The sequence below is a fragment of the Geotrypetes seraphini genome, chromosome 9, assembly GCF_902459505.1.
Source record: "Geotrypetes seraphini chromosome 9, aGeoSer1.1, whole genome shotgun sequence".
Classification (NCBI taxonomy): Eukaryota; Metazoa; Chordata; class Amphibia; order Gymnophiona; family Dermophiidae; genus Geotrypetes; species Geotrypetes seraphini.
The window spans coordinates 150,863,834-150,883,357 of NC_047092.1; the positions used below are offsets into that span (position 1 = coordinate 150,863,834).

The 19,524-nt window shown below is 43.1% G+C and overlaps 1 protein-coding gene across 1 annotated transcript in view; it reads left to right on the forward strand.

Annotated features, from left to right (window-relative positions):
- ATP1B3 (ATPase Na+/K+ transporting subunit beta 3) overlaps positions 1-19,524 on the forward strand; it is an 82,691-nt gene that overhangs the window by 31,492 nt on the left and 31,675 nt on the right. The window contains exons 3-4 of the mRNA XM_033959582.1: positions 4,620-4,727; positions 12,134-12,321. Of these exons, the coding sequence (XP_033815473.1) occupies positions 4,620-4,727; positions 12,134-12,321 (296 nt within the window). The remainder of the gene's footprint in view (positions 1-4,619; positions 4,728-12,133; positions 12,322-19,524) is intronic.

Consider the following 19,524-nt stretch of genomic DNA (forward strand, 5'->3'; position numbering starts at 1 on the left):
AGTGTTTTTGTGATGTTTTTAAGTTTCATTTTTTCTGTGTTAGGCTTACTTTTGGGCTGGAGCCTCAACCTTGGATTGAGCATGCCCCTTTTTCAGCGTACCATTGAGGAATCTAATTTAGCCGCGATACTTTTTTGTGATGTCCAAGAAGATCCTCAGTGGCTTCAAAAGATGTATCCAATATGTTTGGGTCTTCTTGTTTACGGACCCACACAACTGGTGCATTGAGTGCCTTGGATCTGCTCATGTACCTCGTAAGTGTTCTCTCTGTTTAAAAAAGCAGACCAGTACCCTGAGGGCATAGCAGGTTCAACAAAAGAAGCTGTGATGCTCCTCAAAGGCCAGTCCATCAACTTCAACATTGGAAGCTTGAACATTGATGGCTGCCCAGGCATAGTAAACACTAGGAGTACACCAGCATTGAGGGGGTCTTCACCTCACTTAACATCGGGCACTATTAGTTGACTGCGAGACCAGCCTGCCTCCATTCTGTTCAGCACTGAAGGACCATGTTGCCGAGCACTGGGGAAAGCCCAAGAAGCATTTGCATCGCTTCTCGACGCATGATGCCAGGAGCACCATGGCATTGGATACTCAAGAAACAGGGAATTCAAGATGGGGGCAGCAGATTGCTTGCACTCCTGAACCGATCTGGGAGCATTCTATTCTAAGTTTCTTTTCGCTAACCAGATGCCGCACACGAAGCACAAGGGGATAGTTCAGGTGGATTCCTTGACATCTCAAACTTCCTCCCCGATGCAGCGATCGATTCGGGAGATTGCGACCATGCAGAATCCCGCGGAGTTACCTGGGGTGTTGGCATTATCCTCCACATGAGAAGTGGAGGACTTTGCCTTGGAAACATCTTTATCTCCCTCAGTAGCTGTTCCTCCACTGCAATCTGCTCCAACCGCGGCACTGACTGAGGAGCCCTGCCGAATGGACGTTGCAGGGGGAACCCGGATCGAGGGACAGAGGCCGTGGGAGGAATGAAGGAGCAGGGGAACCTGGGAGCTGTAGGAAAATCCAGCTCTCAATTGATCAAGCCATTTGTGATGATGCTCTTGCTAGCCTGAATGTATCAGTGGTTAAGTCTTCCCAAGAAATAGCAGTCTTAGTAAGTACTGTTGACTCTTTGGGACTTAAATTAGAGGGGACTAAAGAAGATTTTACTAAAGAATTAAAACAAGTTAACGATAATGTTGAAAAACTCCAAGATTTGTCTTCTGGTTTAATGAAGGATAAAATACAATTGAACTGTAAGGTTGAACAGCTAGAAAACTTTAATCGTCGATTGAACATCTGTCTTTTGAATTTTCCTAAGACGCTCCTATTGAGATGTTTAAAAAATATCTAGTTGAAATTTTGAAATTTTCCCCTGATTGCATACCACCTGTTAATAAGATTTACTATCTGCCTTTGAGGAAAAAATGACAAGGGGTGGACTCAGAACTTGAACAAGTTAATTTGAATAATGAAGGAATCCTGAATGTATCTGAACTTTTGGAATCAACAGTATCTGAATTATCTGAAAGAATGACTTTACTGGTTTCACTAGTTTTTGAACAAGATGTTAATGCAATTTTTTGTTTATATTTTCGTTCTTCACAGATGTTGTTCTATGGGAAAAAAAGTTTCATATACCCTGATGTAGCTAGACAAACACAGGACCGTAGGAAATTATTTTTGGTAATGAGATCTGAAATTGTCTCTTTGGGTGGTACATTTCTTTTGGCCTACCCCTGTAAATGCCTAGTTAAATATTTAGGGGTTAAATATGTGTTTTATTCTCCTGAACAGCTTCGAGCTTTCTTGGATTTGAAGAAGTTGGCCACGGGGAATGTTTAGGCTAGAAATGAGAACAGCAGTTTGAAAAAGGGATTCTTTTGATTGATTAATTATATGTATAAGTTTCTCTTCACTTAGTGGAATTCCTCTCTTATAATTTGAGGTCTAAGGAGCTATTGATTGTTTCTTTATTGTATAAAGATTTTTATTATTTTTCCTTTTATCCAGTTAAAGCTGTATTGCTTTCGCAAGAGTTGATTCTTGTAAATTATTTTGAAAACTGATAAAAAAAAAAAAAAAAGAAACATTGGCACCAAGAAGATCACTCCCCTTCTTTAGTGGAGGTGCCGATACGCAAGTCCCTGGGCAGCCAGGTCACTGCTGATTTGGCATTTGACGCTTTCTCAAGCTGCTTCTATACTGGCTTCTCATCTTTTGCTGAGGCCTATTCTGATGAGTGGTATTGAGAAATCCTTGGGAAGGAGCTAGGGCAGATACCTACTCCGGCATTGAGGATGCTTGCTTCTGTGGAGACTCAGCCCTTGCTGCTTCCTGAAATTTAGAGCCTGTGTGTCATCGACACTGGGTGGGGAAACCTCCCTGGTATCCAGTAGTAGGACTGTACCGCAGCATTGTTCAGGGCATGTACATCATTCCACTAGTCTGAAGCCAGCTGAGCCCCTATCCACTCCATTCATTCATTTCGATTTATAGCCTGTCCTCCCAGAGAACAGTTTCAAATCAGAAGGCAGCTAATCTGGAATCTAAGGGCATACATACATAGTTACAGCGATCTTCATCACAGGGGCAAAGCAAAAGATCGGACAATCCGGCTGTAGACATGAAAGGTCATGGATAGAGAGTTCACATAAAGGTCTTTAGTTTACATATAGCATGTCAGGTCTGTGGTTGAGTTCTTAGGAAGAGGGGGTTTCACTGCCAAGTCCGTGGCTGAGTCAATGGGAAGAGGAATGTTTTTAATGTTTTCCTGAAGTCCATCAGGCTATCCAAAGACCTGATATGTGTGGGCAGCAAGTTCTATATCTGTGGAGGAAATGGGTATAGGAGTGCTTGCAATCTTCTGAGGGGATTACTGAGACGTTTCTCATTTCTGAGCGAAGGCAAGAGCCGAAACACTGTCAGTGTCGGGTCACACATCTTGATCATACATTGTGAAATAAAGTACATTTTTTATCCCAGTTCTGGAGGCAGTTTCACCTTTTGTGGGTGTTGTTTTTTGTTGGCATTTCTGTGTAGGGTTGCCATTCTGCCATTCTGAAACAGGGCGAGATCGGCACACTGATTTCACCGCCCCTGTGTAAGAATTATGAATTATTCCCATTCCCTCTCCCCTCTTGCCATGTAGCCGGCCATTCTAAAGCAAGGGAAAATGTTAGCACCTTGTGACAGAATGCTGAGGCATTCCCCCCTCCCCTCTTGTCACAAGACCCCTGTCACATATTAACCCTTATCTTAAGCTGTCCTTATTTGGAAAGGACATCAGCTGACCGGCATTGCATTGCATACTGCAAAGACTCAGGTTCTGTCCAAGTGTTAATCAGGCCCTTGCCTAAGTGCTGAGTTGGAGGGTGATCATGACGTAAAGCATGAGGCAAAGGGCAGGTGATCACGATGTAAAAGCATGTACCTTTGTATCCACCAATCATTAGATGTGTAAACGAGGGACTTACTATGATGTCATGTGCATAGAAGCATAATAAAAGGGACTCGGAGCTAGCCATTGGCAACGCCTCCTTCCCAACTCGTATCCTGCATGTGTGTGTTTGCTGTGTTCAATCCCTACATTTCTGGACTCCCTTCTCTGTCTTCTTTAAAGGAAGGGGTTATTGCTTACTTAGCTATTTAGGAGAATGTTATGCAAGGAAGGGACTTAAATGCTTTGAAGGAGAGAGATCTTGCAGGCAATTCATATTCTATGGTGGCATGCTGTTTAGTTAGCAGGCAGCTGAGAAATATTCTTGACAGTGTACTGCTGTTCTCTTCTGTTAAATGTTAAAATGTGATAATTTAATACCAGAGACGCATCTTCCTCAAAATGTTATAATCTTGTACATTGGCCTATCTAGCAAGATAAGAAGTATCCTTAAATATAAAGTAAAACATGCAAAAACCATAGGAGGGAAACTGACATACACAACTACTGGTGTTTGGATTTTGTTGGTTACACTTAATTCATATTTATTTATTTATGTAAGTATTTATATACCACTTAAAGTCTAAATCAGTGTATTGCAAACTGTGTGCCTCCTGAGATTTCTGGGAGATACCATGGCACACTGGGGAGGAGGAGAGGCACCAGCGCTGGCTGACTGCCTACAGGACGTGCCTTTAATGAAGAGAGCTCCTCTCCGGCCAGCAAAGTTTCCTTGCAGGTCCACCCCACTGCTAGCACAGGGCCCACGCATGCACGGATGTCAATGTGATAATGCCATGGCACTTCCGTATGTCTTGAGCCAGGGACACTAGGTTTAGTGTTCCCAGCTCGAGAAAGATTGTGAATCAAGTGATTTACATTCAGGTACTCAAGCATTTTTCCCTATCTGTCCTTGTGGGCTCATACTCAATCTAATGTACCTTGCCATTGATAATGACAAAAATTACAATCACATAAGAGGGCGAGGAGGTGAAAATGTAAAATCATTTTGATGTTTATGAAATTGAATTTTATCCATTTTGTAAAATTAACAATTATGCACCAATGTTTTAAAGCATTTTATCAATATTATTTTTAAAATTCACCTTTGATTTAATTCTGCTTATATGAGGATATACCTTAAAGTTAACTTGTTTTAACTTGTGTTTTTTATAAGGTCTTATGATTTCACCAAAATCTGATTCAGGCCTGGACATTGTCTTTCGTAAATCTGTTCCTAGTACATATGCAGACTATGTTAAAGCCCTTCATTCATTTCTGCAGCGTAAGTACATATTTCGAGTTTTGTTTTATGATGGCTGTCATGAGAGCATAAACAAAATACTTAACAGGTTCAAAGAAGAATGATAATTAGTTGGGAAGGATAAACAATTGTTTCATAGTAAAAGGATTTCAGAGGTCTTGCTAATTCATGGTACTGAACATATTTTTTTAAATGTTTATTCTGAAAACTGTTAGGGTCCTAGGACAAGCAGGCAGCATATTCTCACTTGTGTGTGATGTCATCCATAGAGCCTGGTATGTACAGTAAAAAGTGTAGTGTCACTTTAAGCTTCGAAGAAGCTTTGCGATTGTCCATACCACTTGTGTGCGTGTGCCTTCCCGCCTAACGTTGGATTACGGTACCTCAGTTCTTTCTGCAGCGTGAAGAAATTCTAGTTAGACTGCGTCCAAGCGATTTCTTGCCTTCCGGTGTGTTGTTTTTTTTTTTGGGGGGGGGGGGGTTTTGCTACTTTCGGGTTTTATTATTTGATATTTTTTTTTGTCATAACTCGGCTCTACTGCCTTTCATAGGGCGTTTTTTTACCATCAAATTCTTTTTCCTAACATTTTCTTTTTTATGCCTCAGTTCGGCCTAGTTCCGTTTCTTTGCCTCAACAGAAGCCATTGAGCTGTTTGACTTCACAGCTGCTGTATTCCCTCTCATGTCCAAACCAGCATCAGGGCTCAAAAAGTGCACTCTGTGCAACCAGCCCATTTTCATTACTGACCCATTGTTCAACGCCGCAGAAACAGTCTCTCAAAGCTCATCTCGTCCAGCAATAAAAATTATTCTGAACACCTATGACTTCCATGTCATCGGAACAGAAGACATTGCCAGTGGTACTGGCATCATCATCTTGATCAATGTCAGAGTCGATGCCAGCATCGGGTATACCGGCTATGAAGCCACCTTCACAGCAGTGATACAGGCATCTGTAGCATTGATCCTTCAGTCAATGCATGCCAAGTGCGGGCGCCATCATTCCCCATCAATGCATGCAGTGCTATCTGTGCATTGCATCTCCTCATTAGGGTCACCATCATCCTGATGTCCTGTAGCACCCGAAGTACCTATGCAACAAATGGTACCGGTACAATAGATACAGGAACAGTTAAAGGAACTGTTACACCGAGAGCTTGCTATGATTTTACGAACATAAGCAGCACCGGTGCAGTTAGTCTCCCTTGGTACTGGCCCAGCTTGAGCATAGTACATTAAGGCCCCATGGCACCGCATCTTACTCTTCTCCTGCTAAAGCCAGTCCTCAGAGAGCATCAAAATCAATCAGTAACGAATCCCAGACTCCTCGATGTAAATCCTCCTCAAGACATTCAAGCTGTCGATCCCCATCTTTTTCTTCATCAGATCAGTACCAACACCGGCATCAGAGTCCTTCTCGATGAAATCGCCATCAAACTCCTGCCTCTCCACCATCTTATAGAGAATCGTTGGGTATTCCTGAGTATGATACTGACTTATCTCACCATAATGACACTGAGCCAGAGCCTGACTTTCAGCTCTGACCCATCACCTCCTGAACCTAGGCGGTGTTCTCCTCTAGAACGTCTATCCGTCACCAAATATATACGACAAATGGGAAAGGCCCTTCCTGTCCGCATGGAAACAGATACAGAACCAAGGGTGGAACTTCTGGAAGCCTTGGATTTTGATGAACCCCCTAAGGACCTACTTAAGCTGCCTTTTCATCATTTCATGATGGACATAATACTTAAAAACTAGGACAGTGGTTCTCAACTCTGTCCTGGGGGACCCCCAGCCAGTTGGGTTTTCAAGATATCCCTAATGAATATGCATAAGACATATTTGCATGCCTGTCTTCTCCATTATATACAAATCTCTCTCATGCATATTCATTAGGGATATCCTGAAAACCCAACTGGCTGGGGGTCCCCTAGGATAGGGTTGAGAACCACTGAACTAGGAGATGCCTTTAACTTTACCACCAGCACCCCAGAGAATAGATACTCTTTATAGAGTTCAATCCTGCCTGGGTTTTGACTGGCCACAGTTACAGCACCAGTCCCTACTAGTGGAATCCACTTTGAAGAAGTCTTCTAGCACTCAAGTATGCGCTAGTGTGCCTCCGGGCAGGGAATTCCTCACTCTTGATAAGTTCGAGCTGTGTCTTTTTTCCAAAATTCCATGCTAGTAGGGCACTGAGTTATACTTTTCATATGTCTTTCTATTTAAAACAACTCATTAAATCTCTTTTAGACTTTGAACAATTTTTTTTTTTTTTTAATATCATATTTATTGAGACAAGAGACAATTGGACAGCCACAGCCGTCTACAACACAAAGGTGTTACAGATGCAGGTGCGCATGAAGAAACATAGCAGAGAACACGCAGTTCAATACAGCAGAACACTATGCAAAGTTCTATGCAAAGTCAGAAGCATACAGAAACTTGGAATTGCAGATGAAATATATGCAACATACGCCTGCATAGGTTTTACAACTAGCTGTGAGAGAGAACAGCACACTGGCCAACGTCCCTCGTCCGTATTTTCTATTAAGAAAAAACAGCTACATCCTGGATCCCCAAACGATCCAAAACATCCTCCCTTCAGTCGCACCCCATTCAAGTCATACACTCCTCCATGCACTCCATACGCAACTCAACAAACTCACACACACCATTCAAATTCAAAGTCGGAGTCCCCCGGGCAAAGGCGTATTGGAAGTCAAAATGCAGATGCTCAAATACGTAAATGTTCTGACACTCAAACCCTTAGCAAGGGAAGACAAGGGGAACAAGATACAGGATAAAAAGAGAGAAAGAAAGAAGCAGAAACATGGACAACCAGTACACATGCCAAGCCTACAAAGTGTCTAGGCCTCCTGGGTTAAAGTCTGACTCCAAAATGTACAATACATTTTCCAGTGGGGCTGGGGCCGTGAAGCATAAGTGTCCAGTTCAAAACGTGCTTGCAAATGCATCCGAGATATCCACATACCATATGTTGGTACCTCTTCAGTAGCCCAATGTTTCAGGATGAGTTGTTTGCCCACAAGAATCACTTGCAGTAGAAACTTATGAGCAGGGAAGTCCAAGCCCTGCTGTTTTAGGTCAGTAACGTCACCCATCAATAGAGCGATAGGGTTCCAAGGCACTGTGCATTGTAGGATGTCTTCTAAACAGAGCTTCACAGAGTCTCAGAAATGCAGTTTGATACAAGCAAAGAATGAGTGGACATAGTCACCCCTGTGGGAATTATATTTGGAACAGATATCATTACGCCATAATCCCATATGACAGCCCCGAGCTCTAGTAATATAGGAGTGATGCAATATTTTATATTGTGTTTCCTGCAGGCCCGCGGCTTTCACATGCAGATAAAGTGTTTAAAAAAGGAGCCTGAGGTCGTGAATGGAAACAGTCATCCCTAGCTCTGCAGACCATTCTCCCCCCAAGACATGGAGACATCCTTCCCCGGCGCTGTCTCTTCCCACATTGTACCATGTAGAAATTTTATTAAAAGCCGTGGGTGTGGAAAGGAAAACCATATCCAAAGAGCCATACCTCCAACGATCCCCATGAGCACGTACTAAAGAGTGAAAATAGTGATGAATTTGCAAAAAAGTGTATCTGTGTACAGGCGGCATGTGCCAAGCTGTCTGCATTTGTGCAAAAGATGGGAACTCCCCCCCTCCCAGAGCCAAAACATCTCCCACAGTCATGGAACGCGCAGTGCGATCCCCCAGTCCCGCCAGGCCCCCTGCTCCAGAAGCAAAGTTGGGGTTACGTAGAAGAGAAAGAAACGGGGATATGGCGGGCAGCCGGTCCTGTAGGATACGCCACCAGCGCCACGCTCGTCTGAAAGGAAGGAGGAAAGGTAGAACAGCTGGACAGGGTCTCACTCCTGCACCCTTCACTCCGTGAATAAAAGAGGAAAAGGACCAAGGCAGGCAGCAGTCCTCGAGTAGAGATTCAGGAGAATAGCGGCGCGAAGAGACTAGTTGTTCATGAATCCAACGAAGGAGCGCGGCAACGTTATAAATACGCAGAGCGGGCAGGCCTAGGCCCCCTCGCTCACGGCTTTGGGACAATTTTACTGAATTAATACGCGCTTTCTTCCCCCTCCACACGAAAGCGCAAATGATGGATTGATAGGTGCGCTCGTCCGAACGGGAGATCCAGACAGGTATAGTTTGCAGTGGGTATAGTAGACTTTGAACAATTTATCCCATCTAACAGTCTTGAACAATTCCAGGAGGTAACACACAATTTGTTTCAAATGCGCAAGTTCATAGTTTGTTCTGTATTCGACACTTTCGATGTAACCTCGAGCATCAGCCATGTCCATTGCCATGAGATGACTGGCCTGTCTCCAAGTCTCTAACCTTGATGTCAACATTCAAGTGCGTTTAGCCAATATTCCCTGTTTGGGGGGTGGAATTGTTTGGAGAGAAAATAGAGGAGGCCACTCAAAAGATAACATCACATGAGCAGAGCATGTCATCCTTAGCCTCTGCTAAGTCTAAACCTGTATTTCTCAACTCAGTCCTGGAGTACCCCCTTGCCAGTCAGGTTTTCTGGATACCCACAGTGAATATGCACAAACTTGATTTGCATGCACTGCCTCCATTCTATGCAAATTTCTTTCATGCATATTCATTGTGGATATCCTGAAAACCTGACTGGCAAGGGGGTACTCCAGGACCAAGTTGAGAAACACTGGTCTAAACCATCCAAGTCTTATTCCAGACAAACTTACCAACTATACAAGAGGTGTTATCTTGCTACTGCTTCTTCTGCATCTAAGCCTCCTCCACTAAAGAAGTATAGACAACAGTGGTCTCAAAAACTAACTCAGCCTTTTTGACGTGCTTCTGGAGAGCATAGCTGCCACAACTACATTGATCCTGTTCTTATGTTCTTATCCTTTCTTCTCTCCCTATTGGAGGTAGACCACAATCATAAAAACATAAGAATTTCCGCTGCTGGGTCCTTTCATCATCACTGGACTCTAATTACCTCCGACTCTTGGTCCTCTAAATTATATAGGAGAGTTACTCCCTACGGTTTCTAGACAACCCTGCAAGAGAGTCCCCTTTAAATTTCCAGCAGACCCCCTCCCCCCTTCTTCAAGAACTAAAGGCTCTTCTGGAACTCAATTTAATAGAACCAGTACCCCCATCACAAAGAAATCAGGGGTTTTATTCCAGATACTTCCTTATCCCAAAGAAGGTGGGATACATATTATCCTGCTCGCCCTTTAGTTGTACACATATGACACAAACAGTAGACACAAATTTCCCATCCCCCCCATGGTAGATAACACAATACCAATACAGACATTATCAAATCAGGATTTCAACAATACAACTGCAGAAGGACATTGAATATTAAGTTCAAGACAAAATATTCATTAACACTGTATCTTAAAACTAAAGCGACTGCAGAACTATTAGAATTGGAAAGCATTAACAAAAAGCTGCATTTTCAACTTTTTCTTGAAGTTAATCTTTCCAGCACAAAATCGCAGAATACCAGGCAAGGCATTCCAACGTTTCGCACCAGCCACCAACATCATTGGTGCTCCAATCCTAACATGCACAATAGACATCCTACCCTCTAGACTCAATTTCATTGTATTTTCAGATCTTAGGTTTCTTCTGGGGATCCTTGTTCTACCTTTGGTGTTCCAATGCACACCTCTCCCTCCTTCTGAGTTCCCATGCTCCCCTCTCCCTCCCTCCTGTGTCCCAATATGCCCCACTCTCTCCTTCCCTCCCTCCATTCTGTGCCCCAAGTATGTGCCTGCCTCCCCACGGGTGTTTACCTTCTTCCTTCCTCCCTCCTTCCTTCCATCCTTTGTCTGAAGTTTGTGCTCCCTCCCTCCATTCTGCGCCCCAAGTAAGTGCCTCCCTTCTGCAGGTGTTTTACCTGGGTGCGGAACACACGTAGGAGCCACTGCCCACGGCTTTGTGCAGACAAACGACTGAGGCTGGAAGGAAGAGGGAGCCGGCCAGAAGAAGGTAAACACCCGTAAGTGGGAGGCATGTACTTGTGGCACAGAATGGAAGGAGAGAGAGGGTCACATTGACACTTGGGAGGAAGGGAGCACAATCTTCAGACAAAGGATGGCAGGAAGGAGGGAGGGGACATGAACTTGGGACACAGAATGGAGGGAAGGAGGGGAGCACACTCAAACTTGGAACTCCCTTCCCATTTACTTAAGGGAAGAGCGCAATCTGGAGAAATTAAAAAATAATTTAAAAACTTTTCTCTTTAGAGATGCCTTTAATAATTAACTAAGAAGTTCGCAGGTTGAATTATATTTTTTATTGTATTATACTATGGCTTTTTTGCTTCCCTTTTTGTATTTTTCCTTGATTGTCCTGCTTTTCTTTAATGATTTTGTATTTCACCTCCCTTCTTTCCTTGTGTTTATGAGTTTGTTAAGTTAGTCCATTAGTCCCCTAGGACATTATATATAGTTATGTATTGTATTGTCTCCCAAATATTTTAATTTTAACATGTTCATCGCTTAGAAATACGATTAAGCGATTAATCAGAAAACTATTAAACTTGAAACTTGAGCATGAGCCATAGGAAAGAAGAATGGAGGGAGTGAGGGAAAGAGATGCTGAGTTGGGGCTGGGGAGAGAATAGAAAGGGAGAATTGGGTATGCGAGTTAGAGGGAAAGAGAGATGGTGCACATGAGAAGATGAAAAGAATTGTGCATAGGGAGTGAGGGAGAGAGAATTATTGGACATAGTAATGGGAGAGGAGTGAGGTAGAGATGCATGTGGAAGAGAGAGATGAGAAAGAGTAATGTGGTGGTGGAGAGGAAACAGTGGGATGGATGGAAAGGGATGCAAGAAGAGCATCAAGGAGGTGGAGAAGGTGAAAAGAATACTAGGATCCGAGTTATATTACGGATATTGGTATTAGATCCCTAGTATGTGTCAAGTTAGGATAACAACTTGTACCAAAAATAACCAAAACCTTGTACTGTAACTATGGCATATTGTAACCTGTTAACTGTAAATTATGTATGTTAACCTGTAATTAGCTCTTTGGGGAGGACAGGATAGAAAATGAATTAAATAAATAAAATTTCCTGTACTTTAGCTGATAAATTTCTTTCCTTCAGTCCAAACAGAACTATCTAGGAAAAAAAGTCATACATTTTCCTTCCAAAGTTAGACAACAAAAAGGAAACCAATAGAATGCAGAACATTTCTGTTGTATATTTATAGAATTTACCTGGCCTGAATTTAGTGTAATATTAAAGTCCAACTTGTGTTGGGCATGTGGTGTTAGCATTAAGAAAGAGGGGTGTAAAGCAGTAACATTTTTAATGTAGCTTGTAGTAAACAGATATAATCTGAAATGTATGTACAATTAAATGTTGTTTGTTGTTTGTATTTTGCAGCATACAATGATACGACACAGGGAGCCAAAAATGTTTTCTGTACCCCTGGGTTTTACAGAGAGGAGGATGAATCTAAAAAAAAGGCATGTCAGTTTAATAGAACCATGCTTGGCCAGTGTTCTGGCATTGAAGATCCCACGTTTGGCTATTCTAATGGATCTCCATGTGTAATTGTGAAAATGAATCGAGTAAGTGTAAAGGGTTTTTTTTTTTTGGTTTATCAGGTTTGTTTTGGTCTAATGTAACTAAAAATTATTCTAATGCAATAGGTGTTTCCTGGACAGATGGGTATTCAATCTGAACCCGCGAGCTGTGCAGAAGGTATCAAATCACAGTTTTCAACTCCTCCTTCTTATCCAGTGCAGTTTTTCCTGAGTGGTCCAGCCAGTGTGCCCATTAGTTATACCCATTAAAAATACATGATTAAATTCTTGTCTCTGCTTTGATATTTCTGGGTCATAGACTGTAAAGTCCACCTGGTATTGTCTTAGGTTTCAAATGCTGAAGTTGATGACCAAGCTCACTCCAGCCTATCCAACCATCTTGTTTGCAGGTTATCTACCATAAAGTCTGGCCAGTAACATCCTCATGTTTCAAGTTAGTGGAGTTCCCATTGATGCCCTCCCCAGCTCATCCTTCGCCAAATATGGGACACAGACCTTGTATGTCTGTCCAGTACCGGCCTTAGTTCTTTAATTTACATCCTTCATTTTCTAAGTAGAGATCATCTATGTTTATCCTACACTTTTTTGAATTCCATCACCGTTTTCCTCTCCACCACTTCCCTTGGGAGGGCATTCCAGGCATCTACCATCCTCTCCGTGAAAAATAATTTCTTAACATTGTACCTGAGTCTTCCTCCCTGCAACCTTTCAGATCTGCTCTGTTTAAATCTTTTTTATTTTGGGATTTTTAGTCTAAATTTTGGAGGTTTCAGTGCCCCAGAGGTCCCCAGTTTTCCTGGGGCAACTCAGCCTGGAAGAAGAAGCAGACTAGCTGGCAGGCCAGTCCCTTGGGTACCTGTTTAGTCGACCTGCTTAAATATTTATGGAGCTCAGATTCTACCTAGAAGTTAGCTCACTCTCTGATTACTTCTCAGAAATTTCAGTACAGGCTGTTTTGGTCCTCGTAGTAGTGCATTTGGGCTTTCAGGGTGCTGGCTGCTTCCATCTCCCCTCCTTCACACGCTGGTCCACGGGGGTTGAAACTTCAGTCTGACTGGCAGTTTAAGATCTCAGCATTTGGAGCTGGACATTAATTTTTGAGGCAGTATTTCTTCTCCATATCCCAGCTGCACGTTAGCTGAAGCAGGCTGAGGCACCATTACAGCACAGTATTGCACAGTGAGTACATGCTATTGAAGATTATAGACAAAATCAGGTGGGGGTGGTCTTTAAAGTACATGTTTAAATGTTTCTAAGGCTGCCCAGAGGGTTCCTCTAATCCCAAAAACCTCTTTATAGGTGTTTTTATATTTTGGTGTGGCTGTTTTCTGCCAATTTTTGGCACTAAAATGCTGGTGCTGCAGCCATCTTGGATTTCCCAGTTTTGTTGTTAAAGCCTCCATTTCCCTCAAAACACTTCGTTTTGATTTAAAAATGGTATTTATGGACTCCTCAGACCTTAATACCCTATACTATGTAAGATTTTCTCTAGATGGCCGGCTGAGTGCTTGTGCCACGGGGAATGTGAGGGGAGGTGGCGGGAGCCTCAAACTTAGTCCCCTCAGATGTCTCTAGGGCTGGAGAGCTGCAGAGGATTGTTTCTGGTGGAATAAAGGGCCTCCACAGTCCCAAGCTAGCGGCTTGGCAAAGATGTAGCAGATGTAGCAGATGTAGCAGATGTAGACACCACAAAACCCAAGAGAAGGAAGCTAGGATCTGCCATGAGGGTCCTGGAGCTACCTTGCTGGGTTCACCCCTGATTTTGTGAATCTCATGCGAGATGCCTATTTCTGTTATTTCCCTCCTGAAGTCAATAGGACAAGTTTTTAATTCTGCACCTCGACATACCCAGGGTGGGGAGGTTATAATAATTTTCGTGTCTCATGTAGGCTTCACCAAAGTTCCACAGGCTCATCCACCCAGAGATAATCCCAGGGCTACAGACTGCGCTACAGCAACCCCAGATACCAGTCCCAGTGACACCAGGCCTTCAGCAGTGCCTCCTTGCGTAGGAGGCTGGTTGTCGGGGTTCCTCCAGGAATTGGAATGGATCTCCTCAGACCAATGAGTGCTGGACGTCATTCGGGAGGGACACAAGATAGACTTCTTTCGTCTCCATCAAGATTTATTTCTGAATTCTCCAGCAGGAAACCGGAAAAGGCGCTAAAGGACCGGGGAACGTTCAGCGTCTCCTGGACATTCAAGCTGTAGAGCCAGTTCCCAAAAATGAATCAGGCTCCCGGCTGATACTCCTTATACTTCATCGTGCCAAAGAAAGGATCAAAGGACTGGATCTCAAATTGGTTAGTGACTTTCTGCAGATTCCACACTTTCAAATGGAGATTGTGCATTCCGTCATTGCAGCAGTGACTCCAGGGGAATTTCTTGTATTTCTGAATCTGACAGAGGCTTATCTTCATATCCCTATCTTCCCCGGATTTTATTTTATCTCATCCTGCAAACTGGGTCTTGTAGAAAACCACACACTTTTTTTCCCTCTGCTCCTTCCACTTAGCTGAGAAGCACAGAGCCCCTCTGCAGTTACGTCTAAAAGCCAATGAACAGCACTGGAACAAAGCATAAACACAAAAGGGGATTACATTGTCTGATTGCAAAATGGTTATTATTTGTGCCTGGTATTTTCTTTTTCCTTTTATTTTTTTTAAATGAATAAGAATTGAGCTTCATATGTATTTATATTGTTTGGAAGTTCTAACTGATAGGGTTTGTTCTAATATATTCCCTGCAGGTATGTATTGAATCCACCAAATAAAATGTGTCATATTCCTTTTTAATGAATTTTGTTTACACAATGTCACAAACTCTCACTTTTTCTGTTTATACATTCACGTTATGTATGTTGTTAGTTTTATTATTTAAGAAACAAGCTTTCCAAGTACATAGTATTTTTGAATCACTTGAGCACGTCACTTGTGATTTCAGCTATCAACTACTTGCGAGCACATATCATACTGTTTTAAATGAAAGTCCTGTGTATGTTAGTATGTTAATGCATGTTTTAATATGTTTCTAAGTCATTATTAATTTATCGATCTGTGTTTATAGCTATTTATGGTTTGATTAAATGTGTGATGTTGGTTTTATTTTTATTGTTTTTAGTTCTTACCCCTGACGCAACCTGTAGGCAAAATGTGGCCTCGTCAGGTGTCTGATATTAATAAATTGGATTACTTCCATTGGGACTGATCTGCTTTTTGGTTCATTACTTGTTTTGTGGCAGATCTTTGCCTCTAACTTGTGTTTCCTGTGATTCCAAAAAGACAGTTTGAGGCATTGACCTTAGGCATTAAGACGGCAGCAGCAGCCTCATTTGTGGCCTGTGCCTGCCATACTAGGTTGCGGCAGAGTTCCCTGATGGATGACGATCCTTCTTCCCAGTTTATTTAGGCATGGGTGGATTATGTAGTCAATGTACTCTGTGAAACTATCAGAGTTATGAGCAAAGTTTCTGCTTATTCTATTTTGACTCGTAGAATGCTATGGAACAGGCAATGGGCAGGAGATTTAGCATCCAAGCCTACACTGAGCAAGCTGCCCTTCAAAGGGCACATGTTATTTGGAAAGGGCTTGGACAATCTCATGGCTAGTGTGGCAGATTGTCAGCCAAAATTCTTACTGAACAGCAGACCTCAGCCCCTAGAGGAGTGGGGTGATCAAATTTTCAAGGCTCACAGCATTTTAAGCAATTCACAGGTGGAGCCTCAACCCAGAGACCTTATCAAGGATCATGACAGAAGTTTGCTGGTGCCTGAAGCCCACAGTCTTCAAGCTCTCATCCAATGTCAACCGACAAAAAGGCACAATGACACCAGGGTAAAGACCTTCCTCCGGTTTTTGGCCTGGACACAAATCATAATGGACTGCTGGATGTTCAATATCTTTTGAGAAGGTTACAAGCTTGAATTTTCCCATCCTTTGCCCAATTTATTCCTGTTCTAGCTGACAGGAAGGCTAGAGAAAGAGAGTAGAGTACTAGCAACAGTATAGCATCTGTTAAACGTTCAAGCTATAGAGCCTGTTCCAGCCGAAGAATCAGGCTTGGGCAAATACTCCATATACTTCATAGTGCCAAAGAAAGTGCCTGTTCTAGACCCATTCTAGATCTCAAGATGGTGAATGCAACTTTGAAAATACCATGGTTCCGCATGGAGACAGTCTGCTTGGTCATTACGGTGGTGGCTCCAGAGGAGTTGCTTGTCTCTCTGGATTTAATCGAAGCCTACCTTCACATTCCTATCTTCCTGGAGATCAGAAAGTTCTTAAGATTCCACGTGCTACAGAGGTATTACCAGTTCTCAGCGCTCCCCTTCGGTCTGGCTACAGCATCTTGCATCTTCACCAAAGTGATGGTTTGCAGTGTAGCAGTGTATCTCCACAAAGCAGGGCTACAAGTGCTTGAGACGATTGGCTAATCAGAGCCCCATCCCTAGCGGAAGGAGAGAAAGCAGTGTCAAAGGAGGTCCAGGTATTACAGAAGCTTGGCTGGATCGTCAATTTCTGAGTCACTTGGTACCAACAATCTCTGGAATATTTGGGGGTGCACATCAACACGGCGGAGGGCCGTGTCTGTCTTCCAGAGGCATACAGACAGAAACTTTGCGAACAAATAGCAGACCTGTTGGTCATGCCAGCCCCCATGGCCTGGCACTACCTCCAAGTGCTCGAGTCCATGGCTGTAACCATAGAGGTGGTCCCTTGGGCAAAGGAACATATGCATCCTCTACAGGACACACTGTTGTTCTGCTGGTCTCAGGCAGATGCTTTCCAGAAGCTGCTACCTTGGATGATACAAGTATAGAGCAGCATTAGTTGGTGGCTCCGTCTGCAGTCACTATCACAGGACATGCCTCTCCGTTTGGACTCATGGGTGATTCTAATGACAAAAGCCAACCTGTATGGCTGGGGAGGTCATTGCAACGGATACCCAGTTCAGTTCAGTTACTACCACGCTTTGGATCTGAGTCCTGATACTGGTTTGGGAGTTGCGTGGATCTTCTGATCTCCCTTTGAGATGTTTGTTTTTCTCACATCAGTTTTTAGACTGTGCAGTCTTATTTGAGTTTCACTAACTATGCTAGTGCAACACTTTGATGGTATATATTATTTTGGTGTTTTTTCACTGTATGAGTTTGGCACCAATTTGTATCTCACTTGGAAGACTCTATGATGGTGAGATGTGTGGTTTATATGACACACGGATTATAGCATTCACTTGACTATATAATCCTACACTGAGGTCTTCCTTCACTTTAATTTATATTTTTTGGAAAGATTTTCTCATTTTGTTGCTCTCATAGTTTGTTGAACAACTCTGTTATAGAACTTACACCTCAGACTTATAGACTCCACCTCAGAGGAAGTGGCCCATCAATAGACTGGAGCTACGAGCCATATGCCTCTCGTTACAAACATTGGAGAGTTTCCTTCATGGCAAGGCGGTTAGAGTCTTCTCAAGTAATGTCATGGCACTGGTTTATGTCAATCGGCAGGGAGGTACCAAGAGTGCCCCGCTGCGAATGGAAGCCCAATTGTTTTTCCGTTGGGCAGAGATTCACCTACAAGCATTACCTGTGGCACATTTAGCAGTTGTAGACAACTTACAAACTGATTATCTCAGTAGACAAACTCTAGACCTGAGAAAGTGGTCATCTCAAAGAGCCTTCCAAAGCATCATACGACGCTGGGGGTCTGTTGACATTTGATTTAATGGCCATAGCAACCAACAAGGAAGGAACATGCTTCTTCAGCCAAAGATGTGAGCCTGGAAGCACCGGCTTGGATGCCTTAGTTCAGCCCTGGCCGGAAAGGGAGCTCTTATATGTGTTTCATCCATGGCCCCTGATAGGTCGAGTGATCCGCAGAATAGCAGACCACTCAGGGAGCATAGTTTTAGTAGCCCTAGATTAGCTGTGTCTGCCTTGGTATGCAGATTTAGTCCATCTTCAGAGAGACAAGAGTCTCAAGTTGCCAGTTCTTCTAGACAATTCAGATCACTTTGGTCTTAACGGCATGGCTCTTGAGCATGAGATGTTAGCACTAGAGGATACTCGGAGGTAGTTATTACTACTCCTTAGAGACAAAAAGCCAGGACGGTCTTGGCATATGTTAAGGCTTGGGAGATGTTTTAGCTCTGATGTGATAAACAAGATAATATAGATCCCCTGAGGACTCCGATTTCAGTGGTCCTAGCTTTTCTCTAAGTTGGTCTCGAGAAAGGGCTGGCAGTCAGCTCCTTCAAGGTTCAAGTAGCAGGTTTCTCTTGTTTCAGGGCCTGTGCGAACAAGTTATCCCTGGATTCTCATCCAGATATAGCCCGTTTTTTGAAGGGTACTCTTTGATTACGACAGCCTTTTCCATCCTGGAACCTGAATATTGTCTTACAAGGTTTGACTAAGACTCCATATGAGCCTTTGCAGGAGATGTCATCACTGGATTTCTCTGTTAAAGTAGCTTTCTTAGTTGCTATTACGTCCCCACAAAGAGTGTCAGAGTTGCAGGTGCTTTCCTGCAGAGAACCGTTCTTTAGATTCACAGAAGGAGTTTCCATATGCATGGCGATGTCATTTTTGCAAAAGGTAGTTTCGGGTTTTCACTTAAATCAGAAAGTCCATCTATCTGCATTCCATAGGATCTGAGAAAAAGGGCAATGTTCTGTGGCAGTTGTATGTCCGCAGAGTGATTCTATAGTATCTTGAGGTTACTAATGAATTTTGGCTAGCAGATCATCTATTCATGCTGTCTAGTCCATCCAGATGGGGCAGGCCAGCTTCTAAGGTAGCTGTCAGGAGGTGGATCTGCATGGCCATTTCTTTCACTTACATTATTTGCGGAAAGCAGCCGTCATTACCCATTCAACGAGAAGTGTTGCTTCTTCATGGACGGAAGCCTGGGCTGGGCAATTCTGCCTGAGGAGATTTGTAGGGCAGCTACCTGGTCCACTCTTTTACTAATTTCTACAGAATGGATGTTTCAGCATGGAGGGATGCTGCTTCAGGATCCGCAGTATTGCAGGCAGGCTCATCTGTTCCACCCTAGATTTGAGGGACTGCTTTGGTATGTCTCATCCGTCCAGAATAACACAATTATTGCACTAGAAAAAAAGATTAGGTTCTTGCCTCGATAATCTTTTTTCTTGTAAATAGGTGTGTCATTCTGAAACCATACCCTGTCAAGTCTTACAATGAGCCTGCTTACTGTCTCAAACAA